Here is a 14,386-nt window from a genome sequence, read left to right as displayed (position 1 = left end):
GGGGGGCACGTAGCCGGGATGGGGGCTCACAGTCGGTATGGGGGGGGGGCACACAGTCGGTAGGTATATAGGCGGCGCATACCAGGGATAGGCGGCAGTCGGCACATCAACATAGGTACCCGAGATGGACGGCATATACTCGGGATGGCCATTGCGACACATACTGGGATGGGATGCACAATGCATACATAGTCGGTATGGGTGGCATATAACGGAGACAGACAGCACATAGGTGGGGCACATATCCGTCATGGGACACGGCATTTACCGGGATGGGGAGGCACATACCCAGAATGGGAGGGGACATGGGGTGGAGAAGCCCATACCCGGGACGGACGACATGCATCCGGTATGCCATGGCATGGCTCGACACTCCGTGACCCACAGCACCATGTGGTGTTGTACAGTGTCGTACCGTACCGTGTTGTACTTACCATCGCCGTGTCGTACCATGTCGTATTGTACCATGATATACTACATCGTATGTACCTCCCTGTGTCACGGTGCATGTACCTACTATGTCGCACTGTACCGTGTCGTACCATGTCGTACCTCCCCGTGTCATGTTGCAAGTACATATGTGTACTGTAGCGCTCTACCGTGCTCACTCACCCACCTATGGTACGAACATCTGAGGCCAAAGAGACGTCAAGGCTTCGGTTGCCTCTTAGCTGGAAGCTTGTAGTACTGGCTGTTCATAATCAGTGCATGCCAGCCTGGACAGTCAGATCCTCGTCACTGCTCCTCCAGGTTCCGGTGTTTCTCGGTCGGCCGTCTCCCCAGCTGGGCCGGTGGGTCTCCCAGCTAGGCCGATGGGTCTTCTCAGCTAGGTCAGCAGTGGTTGACATGGTCCGTCCACGGGAACCCAGCTGGACCAGCATCACCCTTCCCCGCTGCTAACTGACTGGACTCCTAGCTGACTGCTGTGCCTCCAGCTGAGACAGGGCTATGGGTCGAGACTCTTATCTTTTCGGGTCCCCTGCTGACCAGTGGCTGGGGAAGGGGGCAAGTTCTGTGGGCGCACTCGTATGTCGCAACACCCAACGGCCAACAGCAGGCAGGGCTGAGGGGAGGAACCTGGGAGTAATGATAAGTGAGGGATCTCTGGAACGGTCCTGTAGTTGCGTCATCTGTATTCTGCTCTGGGTGCGAATGGGAGGGTAAAAGCTTGCACCTGAGTACAGCGCGCTCACCGTGGCTCTGACACCCTATATCTTTATTTTCATCAATTTATTTTCCTTATTTATCCCATTTCTCGTGTTCAGTTTCATCACTTTACCTGAAGTTACAATGTGGATATTTTGTGCAAATCAATGAAATAAGTGAAGTAGGTATGTCATGCTTAAGAATAAAGTGAAATTGTAATATCTTTGCCGATGCCTAGATAAACGAAGAAGAAATCAAATGCCAGTTTTGCTTGTATGGTTGTGCCGTCCAATTTTAGCGACTAATTTGACGTGTTTACTGCTCGGCTGAATTTATGGTGCGGTGCCCCGTTATAAGGTTACTCGCTGAATATTACGGCTCCGGTAAACTGGTAAATCACTAATGCCTTGACACCGAGCCACGATACTGAAGTTTGCTCTAGAACTGAATCGAGCCCATGACCAGCTGATAAAGACGAGATGCGTTTTTATCACCGGAACAACAGAAATCCTATAGAGGTAACCAAAGGTCACTTTATATTCGAACAAGCCGATACCATCCCGTATTTTCCTGCAAAAAATGCAAGATTAAATAAAACCTGACGATTCTGGTTCAGCCATGGTTAACGCCCGATTGCAGAATGCCACCTTACACTCCAATTCTGTCCGTTTTACTATGCTCAAGTGATAGCAGGATTAGTCGATGAATGCATCGGTCGTTCCCCGACTCTATCTTTATTTGAGTTGAAACGCACATGTCAACTCACCGTCAAGCTCTATCGCTCATGACACTACATAATGCAATAAATCACGATATATCGCTTCGCTATGCAGTGCGTCATTCTTCCGTTATCATTAATACCGTTTCCCTCTTTCTTTTCCTTTTCATTTTCCCCTTTTTATCGTTCAGTTGTTCGCACCCGTTCGTTGGTGTCTGTATGTAAATCCGTCAGACCTTTGTCTGATTCGTTATCGGGTCGTTCTGAAATACGTCGATGTGCGGCTGTTACGGAGTTTCTGCAGTTAGCGACTGGCTGGGTCGGACGGCCGACGGTCTGCCGGACAATCACGAAGTGTTAACCGGTGGGCTGAGTGCCGCGTCTCTGTGTTCGCTGCAGAGGTTGCTCGGTTGTTGTTGTGTGGGGAAAGGGTGCGTTGAGTGCGCTAGTGAGAAAGATTGGTGCATAGGTGAGTGAGCAAACTAATTGCAATACCATTGACGATTGACGACCGACATCTTTTTTTAGACTCGTTAGCCTCTGCGTTATAACAGCGACATCTCGAGACTCACTGAGACTTAAAAATAGATGACTTCTATTGTCATAAGGCTAGCATTTCATTTGAGCTCAACGTCGTGAATCACAAGCATCACATAATTTTGTCACATTGTAAATGGCAATTTCCGCGTGTGACCCGCACTCTGCATAGCACCAAAGAACTTGGACCGAGTTGGAAATATTTACAGACTACAATAAACAGCCATGACCGAGCTGGAATGTCTCTCGTCAAGTGCAGCACGTACGGCGGTTTACGTCGTCCCTGCCACTCGTCCTTGCCACTCGGTTTGCCGAATCCTTCACAAACTCGTCAAAAGAAAACATCTCTTGACGTGAATGGTCTTCGAAGCGTCCTCAAGTCTGAAGTCCCTCCTATTGACATCGAGAACTAGCGGCTTCTTGCCAAGGAAGTATTTGATCTCCACTTAGAATCTGAAGCATGCTCGGTAAAGATTTCTGAGCCGTTTACGACCCAGCCAATTAGGTACTCCAGGTTTCAACTCTACCTGTCCGCTTCGGACAGTCGCTACTCCGCAGCCGCACGCCGTTCAAACTCATGATCTGGGGTGCAAAGGGCGGTCTATTCATAGCACAAAATGCACGTGAGCATGTCGCTCTTGATCCGCGGTGCCCTTGCTCTGCCCTGGGCGGCCCGTAATCCCGCGAGAGGCCCGCTCCGTGTCGGACTTTGACACCACGCGCCGACGATAATAAATCTCCGATCAGTATGTTGATCTTCGGGCCTATTTGCCGGCGCCCGTGTCCAAGTCCGTATCGGCTCCTGTGTAAATCATGGTGTTTATCCTCCGCCGGCTATCGCATAAAAGACGCGGCTCTCACTTAGCCGCCGAGGCTATCGGGCCAGATTGGGCTAATGTTTCGGCCTATCGAGGACGGCGGCAAACATTGCATTATCGAGGTGCGGCGCGGCCGGCGTCCGACGGTGGGCCGTCTCGGGGCCGCGGGCGGGGCCTCGACTGGGACAGTCTGGGAGCAGACTCGGGCGCAAAGATCAGAGAGGGGTGTTAGGAATAATAGAATATCCCATAATAATATAATAACACACAATGCGAGCATCCACTCTAATCGATGTCTGGGCGTCCGACAGCTGCGACTTTTCCCGTTGTGCGACTGTCGAGTCTGATAATCCCAATAATCGCAGAAGGATTAGTCGGAGGCAGTAGTTACGATGCATGTCGTGATTACGATATCTCTCCGGTTATTCACACAATGCAATGATTGAAACAGTCGGTGCATCGTCGGCCATTTTCTGCGACGCTGTCTCCATAGCGCACGGCACTAACGTAATGCACATGACCACAGCTCGGCGGCGATAGGCGGTGCACACGGCACTCGCCGCCGCCGGTGAGACGGTACATGCCCCGCAAGACCCCCCGCTGAGCGGAGGGGAGTTGGCAGGGCGGCCGAGCGGGACGGCCGGTAAGAGTGCGCTGGCTTATCCAGATGTAGTTAATGAATGATACGAAAGTCAAAATGTATTATGATAAAACTGTTGGTATGTAAGGATAGTTTAATTCTATAAAACAGAGTCTCTTATGCCAACATACCTTCATCCAACTCCCGTGAGCTCTGCCGCAGCGGTCCCCGTGCAGAAGGACCCCAATACAACGCATATAACCGTCCCTCTTCAAATATTTTTATATTTAATTTTGTTCATAAGCTAGTGCTGATTAATACCGTCGAGCAAACAAAACCGACGCCAAATTCCAGTCCGCTTACAGCCGATAGCATACCTATGCATGGCCGTCCCACGCCATCAGCAAATTCGGCCGGCGTTAGCTGACCACTGAGAAAGCGAACACTTATCTACCGTCAACAGGCCGGGCCTCTTGAGCCCGGCCGACTGTTAGCGAACCACTTGGGGGTCTGTACTTAGCCGTATCATCGCCATGTTCAGACAGATAGCGGGTCTGATGCGCCGGACAAGAGGCCGCGCTTAGCCAGTGGGCAGTCGGCGTAGATAGGCCGCAGATTTTGTATTTGTAGCCGATGACCTAAGGAGTGGGCGAATGGGTTCTACGTCGCAATAACCATGCATGGTGTTGTTCAATGTTGCTGAGCAGGATGGCCCTAGGACGGATAGGTATAATATAAGGTGCATTAGCCTGTGCCAGCGCCGTGGTCGTATCAAATCAAAGCGAGGGGAAGGTCACGTCCCCATAACTTCGTCGCTAGGCCAAGCAGTGGCAAACGGTAGCCTTGACTTTAGAAAGGATGGCGAGGAAAATTATCTAGAATGTTGTTTAGTCAGAGATCAGGATTTTTTTCGCTAGTTCGATGCCTTTGGGCAAGACGGTTCTTTCGAAGTATGTCACCAGACATGACCTGGTGACCTGACCTCAGTCAACCTAAAAATCAAGTTCGCAAGAGCTAAGGAGTGCGGAACAAGAGCGTGATGAATACTCCGTTAAAGATATTCACAAGAAAGGACGAGAGAGGTCGTAACTCGTGACCCCCTCCCCCCCCCCGAAGACGCCGACTAGTATTTTCACCTGCCAAAGTTTGGTAGGATTCTCCGAGTCTCATCATTTTAACTGTGTCGGAATAACTCGACACATGCCCAGCTTAAGTGCATACATGCCTACCCGACTCAATTATCTAGACGTTTATCGCTCGGCTCATTTCAATTCAAGACGGTACTTACCTATAAGAGCATAATAAAACGAACGGCAATCCAATCACCAAACAGGTATCACAAAACACCAGCTGAGGGCATACCATTGAGGCACTCATCGACACCGGATTGTTTTAACAGCTGAATCGGCAGGAGGTGTCACAAGTGCTGAACAATAAGCGGGAACGGTCAAAAGGCCATTGAGCGCTGACAGGCTCTCCACGCTGATCCAACACGCCGATGACGTCACCAGTGTCCCAGTGTGACGCCACGACGTGCCAGGGCGACATCATTAGCACGCATAATGTGACGGTACTAATGCTTTGGTACAACGCAACCGGTTCTCTATTTTGACGTCATTAGTACCCTGAACTAACTACGGTTCCTCATTAATTGACGTGCCCAGTGCGTTCGTTAATTTGACGACACGAGTGTTCAGTTTTATGACGTCACCAGTGTCCTGTAATGACGTCACGATTGTCCTGGTGTTTGACGTCACCAGAGCCCTGTAATGACGTCACCAGTGTACCGATTTTAACGTCCCCTGCCTATTGGCTATTACCGTCGGCTCGGCCGTTCGCAGCCGACCGATGCGCCCCCTGTGCAAACATTGTCATTTTACGGGGAACGCTGCAACTGAGCTGGTCGGATGAGTGTATCGGCAAACAGCGGGGATCGAGAGCCACTCCAGCTGAGCGCCGACCCTTCACACTGGAGGCCACTCCAAAACCATGGGGTATTACAGCTGTGGGACTGGAGGCCACTCCAAAACTCCGGGTATCGTCGCAGCTCTCGAACTGGCGATCAGTCAGGTCCAGTTTCCAGCAGGTACTCGAGTTGTGACACTAAACATTTAGTGCAAACTAATGAGTCTATTTTCGGAGATGACACCAAACGTTTAGTGAAAATTCGTATGCCTTATTTTCCGGAGAAGTAATTCGCCTTCGATGGAGAAATCTGCTTGAGATATCCTAACTACTCATCCAGCAGTATTGTTGACTTTAGGATATCAGGGTCATTTGAGAGTTGCGTATCAGTTTGGGGTTAACTGCGACTCGTAGCTCTTGTGTAATTCAGAACACTCGTATGACATAACGGTGCCATAAAGTGGGGTTACGCCGATTGCCTTTGTACCGTTATTCTGCGAGTCCTGATAAGCTACACAAGCGGCGGAAACAGAAACCGTTACTTTCCTATCCCATGTCAACTAAACCATTTACGACGCATGTGGATGCTAAAAAATCAACAAACTTAGCACAGTTGCAGCTCGTGTATTCAAACAATTTGTTGATACAACATGTCTATATTTGTCATCTCACTTTTCACTCAAATGCACTCAAATACTACAATTTGTCAGGTTGATCATATCGGTTACAAAAATAATTACACACGTACGTCATATGTACAAGGCACTTTATGTGGCATCATTTTCAACAAATGATATGCGTAAACAAAATGTGATTAAGCTTGGGAGTAATGCTTCGCAGTTGGGCGGTCGCCGCTGGGGGGAGGGGTCGGCGGTCGGGGGCGGCCCCGGGACCGCCGGCGGCGACACGACCGTTCTCAGCGAGATCACAACACTCGGAGCGCCACACGCCGGCCGGAAGACGGAGCGGCGCGGCGCGGCGCCCGCAATAAATAACCACACCTGTATCACGCCGGACTGAACGGAGCGCTGTCAAAGGTAGAAACTCGCGGTGGAAAACAGGGGTGGCGCCCGAGCGGGTCCAATATCGACAGGGACCTCCGAGACACCGACAACAAATAACAGATCTGACTGACCGGGCACGGCGGCTCGAAGCGGAGTAACACAGCATCTGGGGCCACCCAGAGCGGCGGCCCGCGCCGCCCGGCACTATGAACTCGGCGACCGAGGGCCGAATAACATGAGAGGAGGCGCCGCCGCCGGCACGGCGCTTCCGAACAACCTCACAACGCCGCTACAGCGCCGGCCAAAACCGGTAGAAAAGCACGTCCACCGCAACGCGGGCGGACTTGAGCATGAGTCACCCGACCGGTGGTCCCTCCCCGAAAGACGGTAGATTTCGGTGGAGAGGACCGGGCCCGGAGCGACTCAAAACACGCCCCGCGGCTGGCACGGACAGCCAGCGGACTGACGTGCGATGTCAGCGCGTCAAATCATCAAAACTCGGTCAGTTCGACGGCCGGCGGCCGCAGACCGGCCGCCGGCAGACTAGTCAAACAATAAGTCCTTTAAGATCACTTCTCTTGCTGAGACGGTCCGATGACTCGGCCGGAGCCGTTCACTCCGGTGGCGCCGCAGTGCGGCGGGCGCGCGAACTAACGCTTCAGGTACAGTTCGCCAGGCCTGAGCGGCCGGCCGGCGCGCCCGCCGCGCGCCCGGTGGCGCCATCTTTGGACTGGAAGAGGGGAGCGCAGGGCCGGAGGGGGACGCTCAGTCGTCCTCCTTCTTGTCCGGCTTCAGGTCCACCATGGCGTGTAGCTCCTCCGGGGTGTACCTGCAGAGGGGAGAGGGGACGTTAGTCGTTAGTGGAGGGAGAGAGGGGGAGCTGTCAGCAGCGCCCGGCAGAACAACGGGACAGAGGGCAGCCAGGGTCTAACAACACATCCACAGCTCGGTGCGTAGACCTAGCACAACACGATAAACCTTATGATATATTATCAATTCGTAGATTCTAAATCGAGGGTACCATACCGTCGCTCACCGTCAATTACCTATTCAGAGTTGAGCTAGCATCAAAAGTAACAGCCTGACAAGAGCAGTCTCAATCATCGACGCCGAGTAGCTAGCGCCGTAGTGACTGTGATTCTGAGTTGCGACTGTGGGTAGTGATTGTGAGTTGCGACTGTGGGTAGTGATTGTGAGTTGTGACATGCGAACTCACCCGAGTAAGCTCTGCAGGTCACAGACGAACCGGTAGACGTAGCGCTTGCCGGCCGTCTTGTGGATGATGTTCTTGTCGTAGTAATATCGCAGCCCCCGGCTCAACTTCTCGTAGTTCATCTTTGGCTTGTTCTTGCGGTTACCCCACCGTCTGGCCACCTGAGATCAGAGAAACAGGTTTAGCTAAGATAAGCTTGATTACAGAAAAAGGCTCTATCGCCGGGAACGCCTACGAAGGCTATGCCAAAATCATTGCATCAAGAACCGATAATATCATTGATAATATACGCAAATGGGAACACTTGAAGCTGGGGACGAGTTTTGAAAAACGGAACAGCATCTCGATCAAAGTCGAGGAACTGATCTGATAGAAACACGGCTACTAGTTCCCCTGTCGCCCGCCAGGTGTTTCAATAGTTCCCCTATCATCCGCCAGGTGTCTCACCTCGTCCGGGTCGGTGAGCTTGAACTCCCAGCCGTCGCCGGTCCACGAGATGAAGTTCTGGCACGACTTGTCCGTCAGCAGCTCCAGCAGGAACTGCCACAGCTGGATGGGTCCGGAGCCGGTGAAGCAGGGCCCGGCGCCCCCCTGCGGGTAACCCGGCGTCATCATGCCCGGTTTGACCTCGGCCTGCAGCGGCGAGTCGAGAGCCCGGTGGTGCGGCGGCAGGAAGGCCGGGTGCGGCGGCCCGTGGCCCATCAGCTCGGGGTGCCACTCGGCCGCCTGCGGCACAGTCTGGTAGTGCTGCTCGCCGCCGAATCCGCCCGCGCCGGGCCCGTAGTGGTCGGCGTAGCCCTCGTAGCGCGAGGCGGGCGGGTAGAGCTTGTGCGGCGGCCGGTACTTGAGCTCCAGGCCGGAGGCCGGGTAGAACTCTGGCGAGCCGGACTCGGCGTAGGGTGGGTGGTGCGGGTCGGCCATGTGCGGGTACTCGGGCTCGTAGTGCTGCGGCACGTAGGCCGGCGGCTCGTCACCCATGCCCTGCATCGGCTCGGCCATCTGCGCTCCGTACGCACCTGCCGAGAAAGAGAGAGCCGGTCAGGTCAGGTCAGGTCACCGGCATCAGGTGGTAATTTCCGGTAGAAGACACGGACCGAATCACGGCTGATTTCAGGCATCATCACTCACAAAGAGGTCACCGGTTTCATGTCACACGGAGTTTACAAAACAGTACGTCATGCTGCTACGTCAACGGTCGAACATCGGGCAGTCTCATGAAACAGATCAGGTCACATCGACAGCTCATCAAAATCCCTCACAAACACCGGCTATCCAGCCTGCAGGGCCCGAGCCCCCGCTAATTCCCCCTTCTCGGTGCCCCTCCGCTCAGCTGACCGCCAGTTCACCACACGTGCTCTCAGCACGCTCTGCACGGCTCTGCACGCTCCTAACGAGCGGCTGGGCCCGGCGCCGGCCCGGGCAGACCCCACGGGCGGCGGCGGTGACCTGTCCGACGGCCACCTGGCCGGCCACTACACGGCGGTGTAAGAAGATGGATGGGTGCGGGATGGCTCCAAGGCTGTCCAGAAACACGGCGGGCCGGCCGACTGACCGGCGCTCAGAACACCTCAGTAATGAGTCGAGTCGTACTGTGACGAGCTGTGGTTTGCCGCAGTGACGGCGACAGGTCAGACGTCGCGACACCGTCCGCCGCGTCCCCCGGACACATGTTCGACATGTCGCCACGGTCCGGCCGGACCGGTGAACGGGGTGATATCCACCGGCCCGGTACCGACTCCCCTCTAGCGCGTACATCACCATGTACCGTGACCGGTACCGAACAGCGCAGCGTGGCTGCAGCGCTGAAAGCCGCGCACCGGAGCGTGCAAACGCGATACAGTCCCCGACAGACGTCAGGACATTATGAGAGCAGCATTCACCGCATAATGGCCGTCAGTGAAAACATTCAATTCGTCCGATATAGCGCAAAATAGGCATATCTAGTGCTGTGTTGGGAACAGCTCAATATCTCAGTAGTGAAATGGCCGTGCAGCCACGCCCAGATAAGTCCTGACGTACCCAGAAACATTTCATTCCAATTCTGTTGAACTGAAGGAAAGTGTTGGATAAATCAAAACAGAGGCGACGCTATCTGATCTGACACCGAGTCTCAGCGCGGCTCGGCACGACGTGCCGCTCGTGACAAAGCCTCCACCCCCACCTCCATCAGCACCGGAGAGGCAGCAGCGGGGCGAGGAGCTCCCAACAATGGCCCGGCCCGCCGCCGGCCTTGGCTCCAGAGTCGTTTAATTAGATCGCAAACAGACCAGCGCCGGTGCAATTACCGTGCGAAAAACGAGCAGCGGCCCCGAGCGGCGGCCGGCGGCGGCGCGCAGTTGACGTTCCCGGCGCGGGGTGCGTCAGAGTTGCCGCAGAGCCCTGAGTCGGCAAAATCGGCCCCGAGCCGGCCGGACGACCGGTCGGTCATTCATTCAGGACGGCGGGAGACCGCGGTGGGTCCGTGGACAGGGTTTACGGTGCGAGCAGGAGCCGCCGGCGGTGGGCCAGCAGGACCGACCACTGAGTGAGACTTTGCAAGGTTCAGCGGCTATCAAAATATCGGAATGGGTTGGGGACTGACAGCGACGTGTACTCACACAGCTCCGAGAGTTGGTCACTAACGTCACGGCAGCGGCCAAATGCAACACCGGGACCGCCACCCACCGCCGCAGTCGGCACTCCAGGCACCGCTACCACCGCCACCGCCGCCGCCGCCGCCGAGAACGCCACTACAACTCATTCAAGCCCCGCCGGCGGCTCCGGCGGCCGGTGGTCGGTGCCAACACGGCCGGGAGTAGCCCCCTTCCACCGGAGGAGGGGGGGGGGGGGCGGTCACTGCCGCGGGCGCCGGACGGGTCAGCGGCCAGCTGCCCAGCGGCTGTCGGCAGCTCGGTCAGCCGGGGCAGAGCAGAGCTGCTTAGTCGTCAGCGGGCAGACAGTGAGCGGTGTGCTACATCAACGATCGAGACATTACACGGTGATACTCACTTATATCGACTAATAAATTCGATTTCAGCTCTTAGACCTAAAACCCCCATTCATTGTCTGGGGGTAAGACAGTCGATGTCCATTGGCAGGCCGGCCCCAAACAGCTGACATCAGCGCAGTGGGCGCGCTGTCCGAGCTGTGTTTATCTGTCCGAGACCGGACAGCGACGGGCGCGACAGCTGGATACACTCGTAATAAATATGTCCGTCTACCTGTCTGAGTGTCTGTCACGGCCCGGTCCATATCTCTTCACCAGCCACGGCGTGGTTGGGAGGGGGCGCGATCCAAACCGACTGCAGGAATCTGCCAACACCGTCTCAGCTGTTCCACTGGTCTCCAACCCTCTCCACTGCGTCCCACCGACCGTCACCGCACCCCACCAACCCACCAAACCACTCGCGGGCCGCCGCGCGATGAGCAGCAGCTCCCCATTTCACTGTCCCCGTCCCGCCCCTCTCCACCCGTCTCCCCGGTAGCCGTCTCCGGTTACCCTGGATTTAACCCTTTTCCCACGGCGCCCGGCCGCGTCCGGTCCACCTTCATCACATCCGGCGGGGGAGCCGGCGGCGCCCAGACGCCCGAGCGGCGCCCGTTCTCACGGCGGCCGACAGCCGCTCTCCCGGCCGCGCCGGCACTGTTTTTGCGCCGCTGATTGGCCGCAGAAATGACAAATTGACGGAGCGCTCGCGCGCAGACGGTGGGCGGCGGCGGCCGGAGAGGACCGTCATTACCGGTGCTTCTCGGCGCCGCGCCGCGGCCGGAGCGGCCGGGCGGCCGGCCGGCGCGGAGACCGGCACCGGCGCCTGACCCACAGATCGGCACCGGTCGTCGGCCGGTTCCGGCGGTCGCGCGCTCATGGGATCCGGTCGGGCGACCCGAGCGGCCCGGCGCGCCAATCGCCGGCTTCCGGCGCGCTGTTGACGCCGTGCGCCGCGCGCGAGCCGCACTGTTTGACCGCGCCGGCGGCAAACAGCGGCGCACAGCGACGGAAGCGGCGCGGCGCGGCGCGCAGCCTCCCGAGACTCGGCGACGACCACCGCGGCCGCGCGGCCCGCCTGCCAATTGCCGACGTTTATGAGGTGCGGGCGTGCAGCGGGCCGCCGGGCGCGGGTAAAGTTACAGCGTCATGGGCGCGCCGGCGCGCCGGCCGGCCGCACGTGCTCCGAGGTCAGGCGGCGAGATCAAAGACGGCGCGCCGGCGGTGCGTTTGATCCGCCACCGCCAAACGCCGAACAACCCGCTGTTTGTCCTTTTTAGCAAATGAAAACATTTAAATCCCGGCTGTGCTTACATTCGAGAGAAAAACCGCGCGCACCACCGTAGACGGCATCGCAATTGGAACAGACGTCAGCACCGCTGAACGGGATCGTGCCCTGAAGTTTACCGGTGCCGGACGCTAACTAATCGGCGAGCGGAGCGCGCGGCGCGGCCGCAGCTCCCCTCAGCGGCTGATGACACGCCATGAGAGGTTATCGAATCAATGCGCCCATAGAGAGCGCGCTGCTTTTGATCTGGCGGCGGGGTCTCAGATCGGGCCGCTCTGTCCGATACAGAGTGTAAACGACAGCCGAACTCTGCCCGAGCGACGAGTCGACGACGGACGAGTCTGTAGCGGCGGCGCTCAAGAGTTACACGTTAAATCAGTCGCATCACGGGCGACGCCGCGCGGAATACTTGCCACGGGTGTCGAGCGGCAGCCCACAATGGCCTCCAATCTGCGCGTCAACGAGTCGCTTCCGGCGCGCCGGCGGCGGGGGCGAGTCGCACTGCGCACCGCCGAAAAAAACGGCCGCCACATCGCATGAGAATGAATGGCGAGCCTCGGCTGTGTCTGCGGCGGCGGCGGGCGGCCCGGGGGTGACAGGCGGTACTCCAGGGACCGGCCCGAGCGGGGCCGAGCGGGCAGGCCCGGCGCTGAATGGAGTGGCGAGTCCATTCATCAAAACAGGCCCGACCGGCCGACCGCACGGCTCCGCCGAGAAGGCACAAAAAGACGGCTCAAATTTGTCCTATCCACGAGCGTGCCGCGCGTAAATAAACACCGTAAAATTGACGTCCGACCGGACAAAGGGCTGTGAATTCCGCCCTGGCCCGGCCGGCGGGGGTCGGGAGGGGCTCAGAAGGGGCGCGGACCGCCGGTCGGCAGATGGAGAGGAGAGGAGAGGACAGGCCTGACGGGCCGGCGCCGCCGTCCCCGTGGACCGGGCAGTCATAACAAGGTGACAGTTATGGGGCAGTGAGGCGCCCACATTCCTCGGGGGCCTATTATTGACAGACGCCGCGGCTGGACACCACCCGCAGCTGCAGGCGTGAGGGAGCGAATGGTCTGGAAGGACCTGTCACCACCGAACGGCCGAGTCGTTATTAGGACAGTCTGATTGGCAACTAATGACCTACAGCTTTTGTGTCGTGGATTTATTACTTCATCATACGTCTACTGGCCGTAACAAACACTGGAACAGGGGCAGGATCTAGACCGGATGTGCCTCCTCTAGAGAAAGCCTGAGAACTAAGGCAAGGTGAACAGCACCTGACCCTCGGTCCTCCGAGGATAACCCGCCGCATCGAACCCATCCAACACCGTGCGTGCCCGCGCCAGGACAGGTCCCCCACCAATTCAGACTTCCTGTGTGCCTAATTATACTACAACGGTCGAGTTTAATTATACCAAAGCCAAGGCTATCATCTTAGTGTTTTCGGGAGCAATTTACTACAAAATATGAGCCGGAAATGGGATAAAACTTTACAAAAATGAAACCGTAGAAGGAAGAACGGAAATGATAATGCGTCCTATTAATTCCAACAACTAAACTCCAAATGCTGACGAAAAGACAAAAACATTCTGCGGCGATCGCTCTGTGCCGGGGAACGTCCACAATCCCGCGTTATTAGTATCTTCATTGTGTCGGTCCCGTTTCCATTGTTGTGCCCGCGACACAATGGTCGGTAGGATTATCCGAGCTCCCCGCCGGAGTGGGTTCGAGCACCTCACACAGGGGCCGGGCCCGGCCCAATTCAAACGTGACCACGACACGGCCATCAGCCCTCCAAATCAAACCCTGGCCTCGGCGCCGCCCCAGTTCCTGCGCGCCCGACAAATCCCGCCCTCCCCGGGACACCGGGGGAGAGCGGCACACCGGGGAGAGCGGCCAGAGGGGAGTAAACGCGAGCTTCCGCCGGAAGCAGGCCACCGCCGCACTCCCCGGCACCTTGAAATTGGCGCCGGCGCGCAAAAACCGCCCTCACACCTGACCGGGCGGACTGGCGGGACAGGAGCGGGGACGGGTGGGACAGAGGCGGGACAGGGGCGGGGACGGGTGGGACGGGGGCGGGACGGGGACAGGGAGCAGAGCGGGAACGTTAATATCTAGAACGCTACTGTGTGATGAGACAAAAACGCCCGTGACCGTTCACCGGAGTAGATCAGCGGTCAAACCCGGCTCCCTAGACTGCCACCTGTTGCAAAGCAGGCGCCTG

The 14,386-nt window shown here is 56.9% G+C and overlaps 1 protein-coding gene across 1 annotated transcript in view; it reads right to left on the bottom strand.

Moving 5' to 3' along the window:
- Nucleotides 1-6,312: 6,312 nt before the first annotated feature.
- LOC122386639 (protein C-ets-2-like) overlaps nt 6,313-14,386 on the bottom strand; it is a 29,615-nt gene continuing 21,541 nt past the window's right edge. Inside the window, exons 5-7 of the mRNA XM_043376020.1 lie at nt 8,369-8,937; nt 7,925-8,082; nt 6,313-7,537 (exon numbers count right to left, since the gene is read on the bottom strand). Coding sequence (XP_043231955.1) covers nt 7,474-7,537; nt 7,925-8,082; nt 8,369-8,937 — 791 coding nt within the window. The 3' untranslated portion in view covers nt 6,313-7,473. The remainder of the gene's footprint in view (nt 7,538-7,924; nt 8,083-8,368; nt 8,938-14,386) is intronic.

Source organism: Amphibalanus amphitrite, unplaced genomic scaffold, assembly GCF_019059575.1.
Source record: "Amphibalanus amphitrite isolate SeventyFive unplaced genomic scaffold, NRLGWU_Aamphi_draft 000258F_arrow, whole genome shotgun sequence".
NCBI classification, from domain to species: Eukaryota; Metazoa; Arthropoda; class Thecostraca; order Balanomorpha; family Balanidae; genus Amphibalanus; species Amphibalanus amphitrite.
Note: the sequence above shows the minus strand (reverse complement) of the source record. Positions and strands in the feature narration are given on the sequence as shown.